At 37.8% G+C, this 18,407-nt stretch overlaps 1 protein-coding gene across 4 annotated transcripts in view; it reads left to right on the plus strand.

The window, feature by feature from the left end:
- The window catches only part of CBLB (Cbl proto-oncogene B), a 134,323-nt gene that overhangs the window by 9,438 nt on the left and 106,478 nt on the right, over positions 1-18,407 (plus strand). For all 4 annotated transcript variants that reach the window (XM_080375452.1, XM_080375454.1, XM_080375453.1 and 1 more), the window contains exon 3: positions 659-909. In XM_080375452.1, coding sequence (XP_080231578.1) covers positions 659-909 — 251 coding nt within the window. The remainder of the gene's footprint in view (positions 1-658; positions 910-18,407) is intronic.

The following is an 18,407-nucleotide window of genomic DNA, read 5'->3' on the forward strand; positions in this document are numbered from 1 at the left end:
CCAAGTCCATTAAGATGGTATCTTCTATTACAACTGTGAGCTGTAAAACATTAAGTTTATAATGTTTTGTTTCCTGGTTTACAATATCTGTTCGTGAGCGACTTAATTTGTCTGTTGTGGCTAATAGCTTTTGAACCACTGGATTTGTTCAGACCATTTTCATTTGTGTAGACCTCTGAAACTTCAAATTCCTATAGGTTCTAAAGAGGTTATGTTGCTGGATAGAGAAAAGAGAGAGCCAGCAGATGACAAGATGGTTTATAGTCAGTTCTGAGTAGCCATTTAGACATCCATAGGGGAGTTCACCTGAAACAGATCTGTATGAAACTACTGCTCTTGCCGTTAGTTGTGTACGTGTCTTGATAATACACTCCTTAGCATGTAGTAGGCGGGCAAAGACATTCTGCCTTTAAACACAAACCCCCAAACTATGTAAGTTGTTTCCTTTTTATAGATGTGGCAGGATTAAGTTAAATTTTACATCCTTTAACATTAGAGACTATGTTGGAATTTCATGGAGTATGAATGAAATAGAATTTAAATTTTTGTGCTTGGAGGTTAAAGTAGTATGCTTACCACCTATTGATTTTAAGATGTTTGATCAGTTTTTGCCCCAATTTATTTCTTGTCTTTTACATTCTCTTGTTTTCGCTTATAGGTAAGATTGTGCCAAAACCCAAAGCTTCAACTCAAAAACAGCCCACCTTACATACTTGACATTTTACCTGACACTTATCAACATTTGCGACTTATACTGAGTAAATATGATGACAACCAGAAACTTGCACAACTCAGTGAGAATGAATATTTTAAAATCTACATTGACAGTCTGATGAAGAAATCTAAACGGGCTATAAGACTCTTCAAAGAAGGAAAGGAAAGAATGTATGAAGAGCAGTCACAGGACAGGTAAGTGAAATATTTAAATATAAAGTAGATTGTCTGGCCTGTCTGCATTCTTAACACTGTTCGTCTGCACCCATTCTGTTTTGACATCTTTAATTATTTAAAGAGCAGAAAACTTAGTGTTTGGATTCATTGACCCTGCAGGTCAGTTCAGTAATTTGCTGGATTTGTTCCATTGTATGCTCTTATCTGTCACTTTGTGACCTTTAAAACCAAGTGCATTTCCTTCATAAAACATTCATTTCATTGTAATTACTTATTCACAGAGCCTTACAATATGTACTTTTTCCTCTGGTAGAGAATGACTGTTACTTGGATTGAGCTTGACCTCCAGTTCCTAAACCTGTGGGAGCCATGATGGATATTGACTTAGAGCTTTCACAAGTCATGAAACGGAACAAAACAATATTCACATTTTTGAGACACTGTGTGATGTTAGCATAAGGTGATGATAATGTTAGTTTGGTGCTGAGAAGCCTTTTCAGAAACCTAATGGATTCCTGATTTGCAGTTGTTCAGTTTGAATAACAGGGATTAATATCCCCTTTATGTGTACTCTTGATGGTGAGTGAAGAGGTTTTTAATACTTTATTACTCAATATTTCAAAAATAATATTTTAAGAACTTCTGCAAAATCTGCTCTTTTGTTTAGGGAAAGGGGTACTGCAGTGTTGTGGCAACTGCTCTGCTCTGTGCTATATCTTTACGTCTATTCAGCTAAGAGATACAATGCTGTTTCCAAAGTCTTTCCTTTTTGAAGGAGATGGGGGAATTGGGAGACAGAGAGGAAGGGAAGGTGGATTGAAGCCCTGCCGTTGTGTCTGCACCTGAGCTCAGAGACAGGGTTTTCAGTATACTTTTGGAGCTGGTAGAAGGTATTGGTATCACAGAATGGTTTGGGTTGGAAGGATGTTAAAGATCACCCAGCCCCCTGCCAGGGGCAGGGACCCCTTCCCCAGCCCCGGCTGCTCCCAGCCCCGTCCAGCCTGGCCTTGGGCACTGCCAGGGATGGGGCACCCACAGCTGCTCCGGGCAGCCTGGGACAGCGCCTCGCCGCTCTTAGTAGGAACAGTGAAATGTCTACTTTCTTGTAAATGTTGCTGCTGTTACATTTGATGTATACATATGTTTCTTCCAGATCTTTATCTGTGATTATAGCTGTTCCGTGTACTGTGGTAATCTCCTGTGCTTCATCGGGTGTCTGAAGCTTGCTTCACGTCTAAGGAACTTTTTTTCAAGTCTGTAAAGACTGTCCAGTTGTGAACATACTTGAAGCAATTTTCCTAAGAGGAACAAAATATGTTGTTATGACTGTTTTAGTGATGAGGAAAGATTGTGATGAATGTTTTTTGTCTTATGAATTCAGAGAATTCATACGTATGTAAAGGAGTGTTTTCACTGTAGATGCATGCTTGCCAGAACCCCTGTAAGAATTGTTCAGCACTGAGCCTGTGGATTCTTTTTTTTTTTTTTTTTTGGTATCCCATTTGTTTTATGAACAGAAGTTGTGTGGCAAAGTAAGAAAGAACTTTTTTATGGTAAAGGGCAATTTGACATAAATAGTTGCATTTTGTAAACAGGTTTTATTTTGACTTCCCTATGTTGTATCAAACCCAGATTCACTTATGGTTTTGCTTAGTTTGCAATAAATTAAAGCCAGTTTCAGTGTCACATTTTCAAAAACACTCTGCTTATACTCTGTACAGTTGGTCATTCAAGCAGCGCCTTAGTAACTGTGTCTGGTTGCTGGAGTTGCTTTCTTCTTTCCAGCTACCCGCTTAATTTCCTGCATAAGGATAATGGTGGTGCTACAAGGATGTCTTTTGTGAAGGAAACAGTTTTTGAAAAAGGTGCAGTTAGCATATATGCTGTCATTTGTTTGGGGCGTTCTTGTGAGATGATTGGAGAGGAGGGATTTTAAAACAAAACATAGTAATGAAGTCAACTGTATCACAATAACCAATTCAGGCTCTCTATATTTGTATTTCAAAAAGTGACAACTATAATAATTTGCTTGACTGATGGAGTTTGAAGTTTGAGGAAAGGAGTAAAATAGAAATATTTCTCCAGTGCTAAAATTCTTAGTTGTTTCCTGTACAAACTGCATACAAACAAAAAAAAAGTGTCAGCATTTTTGTTTCAGCAGATCATGCCTCATGCCATTATCAGTTAAAGTGTATGTCTTTGACTTCAGTCTACCCTCTTTCATCTGCTGGTGATGTTTTTATCTGTATGTGTGTCCTAGTTTAAAGTTGAATGAAGGTATACTTGTTTGCTGAGCCTTATGACTAAGTACTTGTTTGCTCTGCAGTGCTTCAATATACTTAATCACGTGTAATTCTTGGTAAATTGGTAAAAGAAGCTGTAAATTTAATTTGGTTTTAGCTGCTTTTCTTCCAAATATGCCTGCATTAACCTAAGTATGTTATTTGTTAACATTATAATGCAAATGTAGGAGTGATCATTTAAACAAATCTTTATGAAGATGTTTCAAATATTACTGTCAAATTGAAGTGTAGTCAATTTAAAAAAAGGGCAAGCCAAAAGCCTCTCATGTTGACACCTGGCCAGTTTCTGTGGTTTTTAAATCTTACCTTTCTTTTTTGTTTTCTGTTAGTGTCTCTGGTTTCTGGATAAAAGGTCATCGTGAAAAAGAGAAACTGGCTGCATTTGGAAGCATTCCTTATATATGTTTGGTATACTTTTAACCTATTAGGATTATTGAATAATCTTTTAACTTCTATAATGATGGTGCGTTTAGGAACCAATGACAGTACACGTGATTTGATTTGACTGATGACACCAAAATTAGTCTGTTGTGAAGAATTTGTCATGAACTTTAGTTGTCAAAGATCCTGTGGGTGAAGCAAGATAGTGTGCCAGTCAGATCATGTATGAATGGCTGAAACGAAACACTGTGGCAGTGTTGCCCCCCTACCCTGTGTTCCATGTCAAGCACATATGATAGCCATTAAAGAGTAGTTGGTGCTGTTATTCTGTGCGCTGTAGGATGAATCTTGCTAAACGGAGAAAGTATGGTTTACAAGCTCGTTATATATGAATTGCATCTACCTTCTGGGTATGGTGTCTAGTATAAAATTATGTCCTCTCGTAGTCCTCTTGCTTAATGAGGTAGGAGATGATGTTCAATAAATACTGTAAACTGTACTAGATAGAGGCTGTACAGAAGTTTTCCTATATATGAAATAATTTAAAGATACTTCTTGTCACAGATTTTACCTTTTAAAGCTTTTTAACACAGAATTATTAAAACTAGTGGTTCAGGTACATGTACGCTTAAAAAGCTTTCTATGTCTTTGAGGGCCTGAGGTTTGTGGGTTTTTTTTCCCTCACCTTTGTTGTTTATTGTGTAGACTGAAGCTGGAAGGCATAATTTCTGTGAAGTCCAAACTTCCTTTTGTCTTGCTGCATTCCAGAAATAGGCATCCAGAAAAAATAAAAACTTTGCAGGCTGGCAGTTTGTTTCAGACAAATATGTGAACCAGGTGTAGAAATCAATAGCATAAGTTACAGTTACAAGACTAGAAAAGGAGTAAAGTGGCGGTGGAGGGATTACAATTCATTCAAGGTGCTGGACATGGTCTGCAGGGCTTACAGAACCTTTTCTTAGTAATGGAGATGTGTGAGCTTTCCTGTGCTTACCTGTAAATAGTGTCCTTGGAAGAATACGTGTTGAGATGGAACTTCTTCTAATATTGCATGCCTTCTGCTATATACTCTATATATGAGAAGAGGAAAGGTATAAACCCAGAGTGTATACTTATTTTTAATAATCTCTTAAACACTGCTTGGTTCAGCCAAAATTAGTTTGCCACTTGTTTTTAAGTGGCATTGCAGAAGTGGAAGAGGAAGATAAAATGAAAGATGGTTATATCTTAAATAGCGGGCAGTGCAGATTAAGATGGCAAGAGGAGAGCTGAGGTGGCTTTGGGTTCGACGTAGAAAGAGGTGTGCATGTTGAGAAAGTCAGAGTCGAGGAGGTCCTTCAAGATGATTGCAGAACTACTCCTGTTCCTGTACAGAAAGTCTTGCTAAGTTCTCTTGTGTATCTGGCCATTTGATATCTTGATTCAATTCTCATATTTCTAGATTTTACAGCTTGATTAATTGTTTTGTTAGTGCAGAATTCCTATATTCTCTTAAGTCTTCTAGTGAGGTCTTGTACCTACGGTTCAAGTGGTAGATCAGATTCTCCTTTGTTACTGTTCAAGTTGGTTAGTGGGTTTATAAAGTGTTATGTTTCTCTTCCTTAAGTCTGTGTTGACAACCGAGGTCAGTTAAGGATCCTGAATCAAGTCCTTGAGCTGGCACGTTGAAGTACACAGCATTCTCAGTAGAGACCTTTTTACTGCTGAAATTTCTAGCCCATTCCCTCCTTATTCTGCAAGTACAGACTTGATAAGAAATTATAAGGGTAAGCATCAGGGTGGGCTTCAGTTACGTCAGCTGCAATGCGGAAACAGCATCTTGTGTGCTTCTGTCCTGTGGCGAGAGGTAGTTTACCCTACTTCTTTGAATTGCCTTATCTTGTACCGCAGCCTCGCTGGTTTATTCACAGGAAGTTAAGAAGTTTATAACTTAGCTAGCTTTGTAACTTGTTTGTGTCTCCGGACAGAGATTTTGTTGATTGAGAGAAGGCTCAGGAAGAGCAAATTTTTAATTCAGGATGATTTTATTTGAACAAGTTAAGATTGTTTTGGCTGACAGACAGAATGTACAGATGAAGAAGAGGATGTTAATGGCTGTTTTTGTAGAGCCAGTTCTGCCTATCGGTTAACATCACATAGGTAAACTCAGTAATTGTTGGATAGTAGGGATGGCAACCTTCACCAAAGTGGGTTAGATTTGTGAACTTGTGGGTGAAAGTTACTGGCTTCTAAGAGTCCTGTGATTTGTCTCATTTTCCAAGGATATCACGTGGTTTTTGGTCTTCAGTAAATTCTGAGCTGAGCAGTTAGGCTATACATACCGTCAGTCTGTTGTCTGGCATGATCTGCAAACCTCTACATTTATGCTATGTCAGCATGTTTTGAAGATCAAATATATTGACTGATTTATTCTAATCTTGCTGAATTTGAGGCAAAGGAATCTCATATTTGTCCTTTCCTCTCTTGTGTTTAATAACCATTTAGATGGTTCCTCCACTGGGTTTTTAGGAAAAAAAAGCTGCCTTGCTCTGCTTAAAAGGCTTGTGGAGTGTTGACTTGTTGCTTGAACTCCTGAGCTGTCCCTAGGAAAAAAGGACACTTTCCTCTTTTGGTGTGTAACCTGTGGCGTGGTAATTGGGAATAGAATGTGGCTACAATACATAGCCTCTAATACAGGGGCTTCTGAGGAAAGGAGAGTGCATGATGGATTGGATGGGCTAGTATGGGAGAAGGAAATGCAATGAGACTTTTTTTAAGGTTTTAGGTTATAGTGAGAATTTCCACCCTCTTCTCCCCTCCCTGTTCCTTAGATGTGATGTAAAACCAGATGTGAACCAAAACAGCTTCACAAAACCCTTTGGTGTACCTGAACCACATGAGCAATTTACTTCAGTGCAGATTTGGTGAAGCACAAGCCATTTGCTATTTTTGGCTCTAGTCTAAATTAAACAAGGAATGTTATACAAACACACCTTTCAGACAAAGAGATTCTTGTTGAAGAGGGCAGGTGAGAACATGTGGAGGTTACAATTGGTAGGGCAGTGTTATGACAGCTTGTTCTCAACATAAATGCAAACAGACTGTGTGACTGCAGTTGTTTTAAGGCACTATTTAAATTATTACATGTTTTTGATCATCCTCACTAGTTGGGGGAGGGTATTACCAAATGAGAACAAAGGAAGTATTAGTTCCAAAATAACTTAAAGGCAACTATTTAGTCAGATCATAGAGGAAGACAAGGATTTTAAAACCATGAAAGATCCTAAAGGAAAAAAATGGCTTGTAAATTCGTACAATTGATTAAATTCTTGATTTGTATCTAGTTGGTAGAAGGGGAGTAATATGTGCACTTTGTTTCTTTTACTTTTTGCTCTGTTGTAAAATCAGACAGCATTTTCTATGTTAGTGCAAGTTCTTTCAGACGTTTTGTTACAAATAATGTGGTGACAGTCACATCTGAGCAGAGCTCAGCTGGTTGTGAGGGAAGATACACAGCCTGATCTCTTGTTTCACTTTGTATAATCATTTATACCTCTGAAAAGTGTATATGATAATGTTGCCAAATTAAGATGCTATAATATTTATACCCACTTTCCGCAAGCGTGAAAGCTCTCAAAAGTCACAAAGTTAGGAGAATGGGTCCTGCAGGCTTTCCTTGTGTTATATATTAATTTTCTTTGTGATAAACCTAATGACAGTTCTACACGAGGATTATACAGTAAGACTGATGCAACGTCTATACTGACATGGTTTTCTACATTGTTCCGTTTCAGCTTTAGAAGGCAACGCAGGATGACAAAATGAGCTGGGAAGAACAGGTGGTTTTCTGAAAATACAGTGCTCTTGGTCAGAGAGGTCTGGAAATACTTTGTCTGACTTGGCAGTGAGGATGCTAGTACCCGTTTCTGCTTTGTAACAGCTCGGTTTCTCACATCCCTTCACCATAGTTGTCTGCGTGGTCTCCACAGGGAACAGCAACCTTGGCCTGCCTCCACAAGCACAGCTAACTCTATTTAGAGCTATGTTCTTGGGTATGATAAACCCAGCTGATCATATCAAGATAGCAGCTTTAGGATCTTCTTGAAGAACAGACAGCACTGACTCCTGTATTTACCGTGTAGAAAGGAAGGCTCTTGTTGTAGACCTGAAGGGATCTTTGATGAAAGATCCCTTTCATATGTGTTCACTTTCATATGTGCAGTTGTTTTTTAGCAAAGTTGGTCTTTACTTTTCGATGTCAGAAGTATTCTATATTCAGTGATTAGGTATTTGTTTTAGGAGTTCAACACAAGCCTTCATGATGGCAGCTACTTACCATGGGAGAAGAAACACAGAGAAAGCTCTTGGACGGTGTCCATTTTTATGAAATCTATATCTAAATATATAAGCAGATCTAACTTTAATTTCAGTTTATAAAAATAGTTTCCTTTCCATGATGTTGTGTGGCATTGCTTTCTGTTAAAAATTAGAAACATGAAAACAAAAATCTGACTTTATTCTGTAAAGAAATGAAAAGCAATTTAGGAATAATCACATTCAGGTGGTGCACTTGCTGTTTCATTATAAAAGCTCTTTTGCCTAAAACTGTCAAGTCAGTTTTAAAAACAGATATGCAGCAGTGATAATCCTTTTATCCAAAGAATGTTTGATCAAAAATCAGGCTAGAAGACATGCTTGCTATATATCTAAACCTACAGTAAAGAAAGTTTCACTAACCTGTAGAGAGCAGGAAATAACCTTAATCTGAAGTGGGTGAAATTATATGTTTTGATTAACGCAGTTGAAGTTTGAGTTCAGAACAAGACAGAGAATGAGATATTGATGGAGATGGTGATGGGTGGAACTATCCAGTTCCATTCATTAAAATGTAGAGTGCAAGAAAGAGATAATTTTACGAAATTTTTAAAGTGTTTTGTGATCATTTGACATAAATAAGTTTCTCTTCCTGTGTTGTTCTTTGCTTCAATATTTAAAAAAGTTAACTTAAGTCACCTTTAAAATGGCACAAAAAAGTATAATTATTTAGCAGTTTGCATACAGAGTACCTTCTGTGCTTGGGCTTTTTTTATCTGGCTGCATATTCTCAAGTTAACTTTTGTCTTCACAGATTAGATACTGATACTATTCATGCTCTAGGGTGAGGCACAGATTTAATATTGTTAATTGATATTGGAGGAACAAGGGTTTTTTGTTAAAAAAATAGGTTTGCTGTTGTCTGCACAAAACAGTTTTGCTACTGGTAAGATTAGTATGTTGGTGTGTTTCTTTTCTTTTATATTGTACAATTCCAAATAGTTTAACAGCATGTTCTCTGAGAGCTAACCTAGCAATATCGTTTGCTTGATTTGAAAGAAAATGTTGTATAAAAGACTGCACGATTAATGCAACTATTAAAAAAAAAAAAATCCAAACAGGAAAAATAGCACACAGAAAGGACTGACAGTAAATTGTGTGTGTAAAGAAGCACAGTTTAACACATGTAATGGAAACATTAACATCTTAAATGGAAAAAGAAACCTGTAAGTGATCCTATATGAGGAATAAAGCTTCCTGAGCAAGCAACTGGGTGACTGTCATCAGTATCTTGTTTGTAAGTATATGTAAATTAATAATAAATTTTGAATTTTTCTGTTTTGATGCAACCAAGATAAAGCTAAAGGATTTATTACTGAAAGGATTTTTTATTTCTATCTAGCATATGATAAAACATTGCTCAGTTTCACCAGTTTGCTCAGATTTCGCATGTCAGAACTATAAAGCCTGTCCTGTTCTGTAATGGAAGATCTGTAATGGTTCATTACATTGTGTGATGTGAAATACATATTGAGGAATATATTGACTTTATACTTGCAAAGATCTTGACACTTAAGAAAACTGGTGAACAAATAATTAGTTATGTTTGTCCATTTCAGTAACACTTGATCATAATAATTATGACCTCACTGTTTTTCTGGTATGTCTGATACAAATGTAGGTTTAAATGTATTGCTTCCTAATGTGGTATAATGCAGTGAACTGATGGGGAAACATAAAAGTAGCAGATACGTAAGAAACATTTTTGGGGTATATGGTGAAAGATTATAACCAGTGGTTACACATTGATTGAGCTAAACCCAATTTCTGCGTGGGTAAGGTTGTTGTGGTCTCTGCATAAAAGGATCTATTACAAGGGGACTTTAGTATTTCATTTATTCTTGAATGGTCAGACAGCACAGATGTAATTTCAGTATAATATCTCATGCGTCGTATATATGGAGACTCCACCGGGAACTTGCACAGCCCACCTGATGAATTAGTCTTTTACTGTTATTAATCGATCTTTCACAAGCTCTGTGAATGTATAGTGGGAGAAAAATGTTGAGAAAAGTAATTAAATTACTTTTTTCCTCTATTTGATACCATTGTGGGAGAGTTCACAAAACATTGTCTCGCTTTCCCCCAAGATAAAATAGTGAAACTATATGGCTTTGATTTGAAGCAACATTGAACAGGAAGATTATTCCTATCTTATGTAGCAAAAATGTATATGAAGATTGACTTATTCCACAGTTCTTTAATGAAACTGTCACTAGTCACAGAGCCTTAATTTGTTCTGTCTGTGCAAAATTCACAACCATATCTGATTTTAAGTATTAGACCCAGCTTTGCATCTACCTTCCATAATGCAAATGTGTCCCCTGATAGGGAGGAATACTGAATAGTAAGCTATGGAAGTCTTAACAGTACCTGATTAATTACTATTTTTCCTCTTGAGCTCAAACCCAAAGTATTGCACAACATCTGCTTATATTGATATGACAGAGGGACAAGATCCATAGATTCTCTCAGAGTGCTTGGCATGTTGCAGGATTGGGTTGGACCCTGGGTACTAGTGGCAGAAAGAAAAGGATCCATGGACTTGTTTGTGAGTAAAATAAATGTCTTTTACAGAGGCTGATGAGTTAGATCTGGGGCCCAGTGCTGACTTCTGTTTCCTAGTATCTGTTGACTAACTTGTTCAAAGAACTGAAATTTGCATAGTTGTTAGAAAATCTGTGGCCACTCACTGCCTTACATAGAGGATTATTCTGTAAGAAATTCTAGTTTTGCATACACTAAGAATAAAAAAACCCCACATTTTAATAAGCTTAATTTGTTTCTGGGTTTGTGTGCCGGGCCTTAGTGATATCCTAAAGGCTTTTGCTAACCTCTTTATTTGTCCTGAAAAAACCCCCCAAACGCCTTTGTTACTTTTGTATCAGAAATACTATTGCCTTTTTAAGAGTAGATAAGTTTATTTGGTAGTTATCAGTCTTAAAATAGGACATTTTGGGCAATACTGTGTGTTTTCAAAAATGACTGCATGAGAAGGATTTGCCTCTCATTACAAGTTAAAGGGCATTAATGCAAGACAGACAAACTTTTTAGCATCTGTTTTCAAATTGTTCCAATGGAAAATGGTCCTTAGCCAACAGAATATTCTGTGAACTCATATCAGAGTTGATTCTGAGTCGTGAATGTCTGTCATGGGGTGTGTGAAATGCAGGGACAGTAATAAAACGTCTTGTACCTATGAACATTTGTAAGAACAATGTTTAATTTATTTTAACAGGAGTCATTAATTGATGAGACCTCAGAGGTGCATATCAAAGAGCAGACATTTAATTCTAACTACTCTCTAGTAGGAGAGTGTGTAAAGATGAAGAGAAACACCTGCAGATTTGATCAAGTCAATATTTTAAACAGTTTATAGGGCTACAGATGATTAGTCATACATAACTTTTAAAAATTAAGTTATTGTATTACTAGATTACTTAGGTTTTAATATCAAACTCCCTGCACATTGTTCTTATTTTTGGGGAATGCTTAGTTTTGACAGAAGAAAATTCAACAATTTGTTTAAACTCGGAGTTGTAAGTTTCCGCCAATATGGTATGTAAGCCTTCTATCGGCACACTTAGCGTAGAACTGTCTGTATTTATTGCTCTCTAAATGTTGTGCATATTTAAAGAAGGTATAATGCAATGAGCAGAGCCTGAAAACATTTCTGTTTGTTGTTGTTCCAGTATACAGACTGCTGTGAAATTCTGAAGCAGATGTTGATGTCGCAGAACTTGAACTTGTGCTCTATTGTCATTAAAAGTGGTGACAATCTGTGTTTGCCTGATACCAGCAATAAAGGAGATGTCTATGTTATGACGTAACTCATTTTTTTTTATTATTATTTTCAAGTATTTGTTTTTAAAATATTAGAAAAAAACCCCTGGTGTTTTTGTAATGAAATATTGTCCTTTTAGCTTTGAAACATTAACATCTGAAAAGTGTCTTTTCAGTTGCTGGGTCATCTTGGTAATGCGAAATGGATCATAATTAATAGGCTGTATTGGGGTTTTGTTTTAGAACAGAGACTTTGGACACCTGTGCTTTAGTTAGGTTACTCTTTACTGGTTACCTCAGTCATCAAAGGTTACTTAGGTCCAAGTATTATGCCATTTAATACGCAGTACAGCGCTTTCAGGTTTTCCTAGAATAAAGAGTAGTATTTAGGGTTCTAGCCTTTTTGGCTTTAGTAGCAGAGTGATGGTGGATGACAGGAGTGCTGGTAAAGGGTTGTGTCTGTTCTAACTTCATATTAATTTTTAATCCATTTCATAACTGCATCTTACCGACAGCTCATTCCCAGTGGCCAATACTTGGTGTTTTTACATCATACAATGATAGATGTTCTGTGCAGCAGTTGGAAGAATACAGAAGATGTGGCAGATATAGCCAATTGTTTTTTGTCTAGCTGAGAAAGTCATGTGTCAGCAGGCTGAAGTCCTCTCCCCTGTACTCTTGTTAAAATGGGCTTCTTTAGGATAGCGTACTGGAAGACCATATGGTATTGTCTTGTTCAGAACTCTGCATATGCTTTTTACTCCTTAATTCATAGCTCTAGCAAATACACAAAGATTCAAAGAAAAAAAAAAAAGTATGTGACATCCTGTGCATGTGTTTCCTTTTACTGTTAATCCCCATAATGAATGCCCTATGAGGAATGGGGCTCTAATCACTTGCAGAGCACAGTAATGTAAAAAGACAGTGCTTATCTGGGAGGTGTTCAGGAGTATGGATCACTGGTGACCCAGTTGGTACGCAGCTGTCTTCCAGTCTATGCATGTGTGATTTCATTAACTACATGCATATCTGTCTGACAGGCTGGTAATGATTGTCTAGAAGGAACCTTGCCTTATGAAGTTATCTAAGTGCCACTGAGAAAGAGTTGTTTGTTTCCCCCCATTTTCCCACTTCCATTGAGGGGAGAATAATAAAGGGCTGAGGGAGATGTTCTGTGAGGGTGAGGATCGTGGGTCCCAGGCAGTCACTTAGAAATAATCTTTAATGAAGCCCAATGCCAGGAAGAGACACGTTTGAACACCACACAGCAGATTTTTAGAGGCTTAAAGGAGGTGTCCGTACAAAATGCTCTTCTGAAAGGGCTGAGGGTTTTGAACAGTCTTTGTTTGTTTGTGCTGTGTGAATTCAGTGCTACGATGCTCAACTGTAATGGGCAGCATAAAAGATAAATGTAGTTTGTTAGTATATTAAAATGTCTTTTGAAATGAACTTAGAGGACACTGTTGAGTATTTGTTTTAAAAACCAGCCCTGTATTAAATCTGTGGTTTCTGGGAATGCAGTTTGTTATTGGAGCGGTTGACTGAAAGGCATTTTGACATACTTTCTTGAAACCTGTAAGCTCAACGCACCCAGCTTCTGGAAAGGTGATAGCTAGGGAAGAAATGAATAGCTCAAATGTTAGAGAAATAAATTAGCTTATGTTTACATAACATAAACACAGCAACAAAAGGACAACACCCACCTCCCAGTATCTGTCCTAACATGGTGAAAGTTATCTAGTGGCTAAATCCTTCCAATGTAATGGAACAGAAGAATCATAGCAGTTGGAGGCTGAATTTATGAACAGCGGTCAGGGGAAAAAAAGGTGTAAATATACTATTCTTTTATTTACACTTCTTTTTCAGGTAATCCTCTACGCCACAGCAAGTCTTTCCAAGGCAGCCTTTCCTTGGGTGATTATTTGTTCCCACTTCTTTTCAGCCTGTTAAGGAGTTGTGACTGCCTTACGCTTGATATGCATAAATGAGCTGGGGAGGGACAATGACAAGCGAGCCTTACAGTGAAGTCAATGATTAGCTTTGAAGACATTGTTTTAAGGTGTGTGTGTATTCATGGAGGTGGTATTTAAGATACCTGTCATATAAACAGGAGGCAGAATAGCCATCCCTGGGACCTTCTGTATGGGTTACAGTTGCCAAGAGAAGAAAATTTTTCAAAGGACATGTCATGTCGTACTTTACCCTGTACATTTACACTTGGAAGCTCCTACAGCTTTCCTGTGTGGTGGCTGTTGGGTTTGTTTTTAAAAGCTTAGCTAATAACCTGGTGCGAAAGAAAACAGAAAGGTAATGCTAATTTTAGTACACTCCCATATACTCTCTTCCTGGTTTTTCAGTTTGCTTTATGTAGCAGCAGATGGTCCATCCATTGTTTCATTATTCTTCTGGGAGTCTGACCCTCTATAATGGGTGTGTGCATGCTTTAGCAAAAGCAGGACTACTAAAATAAGTCGTTTTGTAAGGGTTGCAACTCAATATATTAAACTGTGTTGATGACCTCAAAAGTTCTAGCTCTTCAAGATTTGTTTTCATTAAAATGCTTAATGTTGTGTTTAAGTTCTGTCAACAAGGTGGGGTTTTTTTTGTTTGAGTATCAAGGGTAGTTTTGATTCAAAAGGATTGTTCACTGTCATAAGCACAGTTTTGTGAAACGGCATAATTTTACCATATGCCTTGGGTTTCGTTTGACATACTATGAATAAGCAGGATGAGTGCTTTCAAAGAGGCATTCCTGCTGTCCCACATCAACCATGTGGGCTTTCAGTTAAGCTTCCCAGGAAGACAGCAACATATGTGTACACAATGTGCGTATTATATTGGCGCCCACTCACAGTGTTAAAGATGTGTCAGCATTTCCAGAATAATTCTCTATTTTAAGAGCCTTGTTTTAGCCTGCGTATGAAAGTTGTCTCTGTGTTGGAACTTTACACACAGCCTCAGCCATTGTAGTTCTCAAGTGTCTGTTTTTACCAGGTGAACGTAAAATGAATTAAATTAACATGTGCACGTTGAAGATTTCTAGAGGCATGGTGTCACGATAGACACTTATTTTTTTTTAACTCTGAAGCAGTACCTTACTGCTAAGTGAACTGAAGCTATAGTGGATGCCACTATGTTTGAAGAATTGTAAGATTTTTTAGTAAGATAAGGTGGCCTTGTGCTTAGTGTTGTGACTGTTGCCTGGTCTAAAAAGCGATGATGGTTTTCTAATGATTACATTTGAGTATGAGGAACTTCTAGTTTTGCTCAATTTCTTTTGGCTGATTGAGGTTCTTTCTGTCATTGTAATAGCCTGGAATTAATGGATGTCTCCCTTAAATGTCAAATTTGTCTTTTTCTGTGTATTTTATGTCTGTGGCAGTTTTCCTTGTATTTAAACAGTGTTCTCTCAATCTGTAATGCTTTTTTTTGATAGAAGCCTTTCTCTAATCCAGAAGCCATCTAGTTTAATACATGCAGCAGGGCAAACCCTGTGGCAGCACGTGCTGGTTCTGTGGTGTGTGGGTGGCTGTGGAGGAACAGAGTTCAGGCTGGATTTTGAAATCACTTCTAACATTTAGTTTACATGCTTAAACAGTAACTTGTTACTGTAGTTCCAAAAACTGCACGCCGTGACCAAAATATTGTTGTCTTAAAAGCCTGGGATTTACTTATGTGTATTTATAATTGCTGGACAGCAGTTTTATTGTGGATGGATATGGTTTCAGCCCTGTTTGGTTGATCGCCATCTAAAAACCTCCATCTACATGGCAGGTGGGTTTGTAGGTAGGCTTGTGCGTGAGCAACAGCAGGCAGCCTGCAGTTTGGAGATAAGCAAATCAAGGTTCTTCCATATTTTGAAATCCAAGTTGAGAGCTGACGCCCCTGGAAAGAGATCCCCTGTGTATAGCTGACGGGAAAGGTGGGCGGGTGGGACATTCCTGTAAAAACAGGGCTGTCGTGCACTCTGCTGGCCCTGTTGGGACGTCCACAGAGGTGGTCCCACGTTTCTGCCGTGGTGGATTTTCCTTCTAGTTACTGTTTTATGTGGAATGAATCCTACTCGTGGCTTGCTTGAACCTCTTGAGAGGAACAAAATGTGCAATATATCCGTTAATATGCATAGCGACAGCAAATATGCAGATTACTGAGATTTTATTTAGTTTGTGTGCCTCCCTTGGGAAGCAGCAATAAATATCAATACCCATTGCAGAGGAATATCGGATCGACAGCAATGTGAGATTTCCTGATTCTGTTCTGAACCCCCTTAAAGACATGCTTAACCAACCAACCAAAAGAACTCCCCGAACTTCAGAGAATTTTCTCGAACCTGAAAATTTGACTACAAAGAACAGTGAGCCTAGATGTTGCAAGAGCTTAGCCTCCTCTGTGAGGTGGAGAGGCTAAATCCTGAAGCAAACAGTAGTGTAAGTTTTTGGCCCTTTTTGTTGTGGTTTTTTTTTTTTTTTTCTGAGGTTGCAGAAGGAAGAATGATCTACGCGATGGCCTGGACCTGGATGTAACGAGGTAGCCAGCAGAGCTCTCAGCGCATCACTGTGTGGGGTACACAGTCCAACTGCCCTTCCGATTAGATGAATCATTGTAGTCAGAGTTCCTTTCAGTGTTAGTCCAAGAAAACTGCATGGCTGTAGTGTACTCGCTAAGGTGTCAAATCTTGTGTAAAGCTCTAATTTGGAGTGCAGTGAATATGCGTAGATGGTCAGAAGTCCTGTGTTCTGCAGTAAATACCTTTGCAGGATGGTGGTCTTAAATGTCATTGGAAGACTCAGGTAGCCTCTGTCGTGATTTTCTCTGTCTGCAAAATTAGATTGTTTACTTTATTTATTCATGTCTATAAGTGCTTCTAACTTTTTAACATTGGACCACACTGATGTTTGACTAAACTGTAATGTTTGATGCCTGCACTCATTTGTAGATGTTTCCCCTGAATGCTCCACATTGAAGATGGAAGCAATTCTACACAAACCTCAGACAAAATCAAAATTCCTTCTAGGCCTTTATTCTTTAAGATACCATCTAACAATATTGGAACAGTGATGGATGGGTATGCCAGCCTGTGAGTGTTTGAAAAGATTCTGGGAGTTTGACAGTTATTTAAATTCCATTTAGATTTGATTCTACTTAACAAATGGTACTTGATAACATACTGGGTTTGTGTATCCTCCTGGCTTTTTTCATGAAGACCATACATTTTCTGGATTTAATATTGCAAAAATACTTTTTAGTTACAACAGCATACTCCATTTGGGTGTAACTACCTGGATGGTAAAATACATACCCAACGTGATAACAAAGAAAAAAAGGTGTTCAAGTAGCCTTGGATTAGTCATATTTCTTATTTTACTGTTACTTTCATTTCTGTAGAAGTCCTGTGTGCCCTGGAGTTCCCATTGGAACGGTTCTGCCTCATTTCCATGATTAGCCTTCCCTCCCCACCGCAGTGTGGCTAAAATGTCCCCAGGGTTTCTTCTTCCACAAGGCTTGATTCCCCTGTGGATTTAGGATGAATGTATGGCCTCCTGGGAAGGAAGAATAATATAGTCAGCAAATACAGCCGTCCATGACTGCAGTGTGATAACAGTTTTACACTGGCAGTTGAGTTTTTACATACTCTTTAGCTTATCCTGGAGAGAAATAGGTAGTACTAATGCTGTCTCATCAAGGACTATTCAAATGCATTTAAGTCGATAACTCTTTCATCTTTGAATAATTAAAATACATTTCTATTTTGCTAGTCCGGCAAGTGTTCACCAGACCTTCACGGAAAGCTTACTTTATTCTTTTTGATGTCACTTATATTTGAGTGACAGTTTTATTTGTATAGTACTTTACCTTTGCAAAGTGGTGTTACAAAGGGTAGTTGGATTTTTACGTTGTGAAAGATTTTTTTTTTTTTTTTTAAACAACCACGCTCCAGCTTTTTAACTTAGATACTTGATTGCTCTGGGAGTTTTGCTGTGCTTCTTGGGTCAATATGTGCCCTGTCTAGTATAATTTGTTTGGAGAAATCTGCAAATGAGCCACTAGAGAATAGCTACCTGATGCAGCCTAAATTTATGTTTTCAGAATTAAATAGCAGAAACCTTTTCTCACTGCTCTGGTCATAAGAAAATATTAATAAGATACTAAAGCTTCAAATTGATGTGGGATTTTATTTGTAAAGTGTGGGACAAAGCAATATCAAGGAGATGAGTGCTAAAACCACCAGTTTACTTCTACCCCTCTATAAGTAAGTAGACTGAATTTGGTGCAGTCAGAGTCGGGTTGTATTACATTTGGCTTTGTGCTGCTCTTGCGAATCACAGTGTTAAAGTATGTTGGGTACGGCCAGAGAGGGGAACGTAAAAGCTTGCAGGGGCAGAGTGAAAGAGGGGAAGAATACGTGAATTCCTGGCTGACCCACACCTGAATCTGATGACTTTGTGGCCCGTGACTTTTTGGCAAAAACAGTAGATGTGAACAACATTATTCTGTTTTCTGTAATAAGGTTATACATATAGTAGGCAATTATCAGTTTTTTTAGTTTGTATAAAAGCAAGTCACTCATATTTCCTTCTCTCTGAACCTCTTTTTATGGATAGAGGCTCAGTCGTTTAGAATAGTTTATCAAATTTATTAACATAGTTCACAAGGAGAACACGTGAAATGCTGTCTTTGTGACTGGATGTGTCTTAA

The sequence above is a fragment of the Falco punctatus genome (genome assembly GCF_963210335.1).
Source record: "Falco punctatus genome assembly, chromosome: 2".
NCBI lineage: Eukaryota > Metazoa > Chordata > Aves > Falconiformes > Falconidae > Falco > Falco punctatus.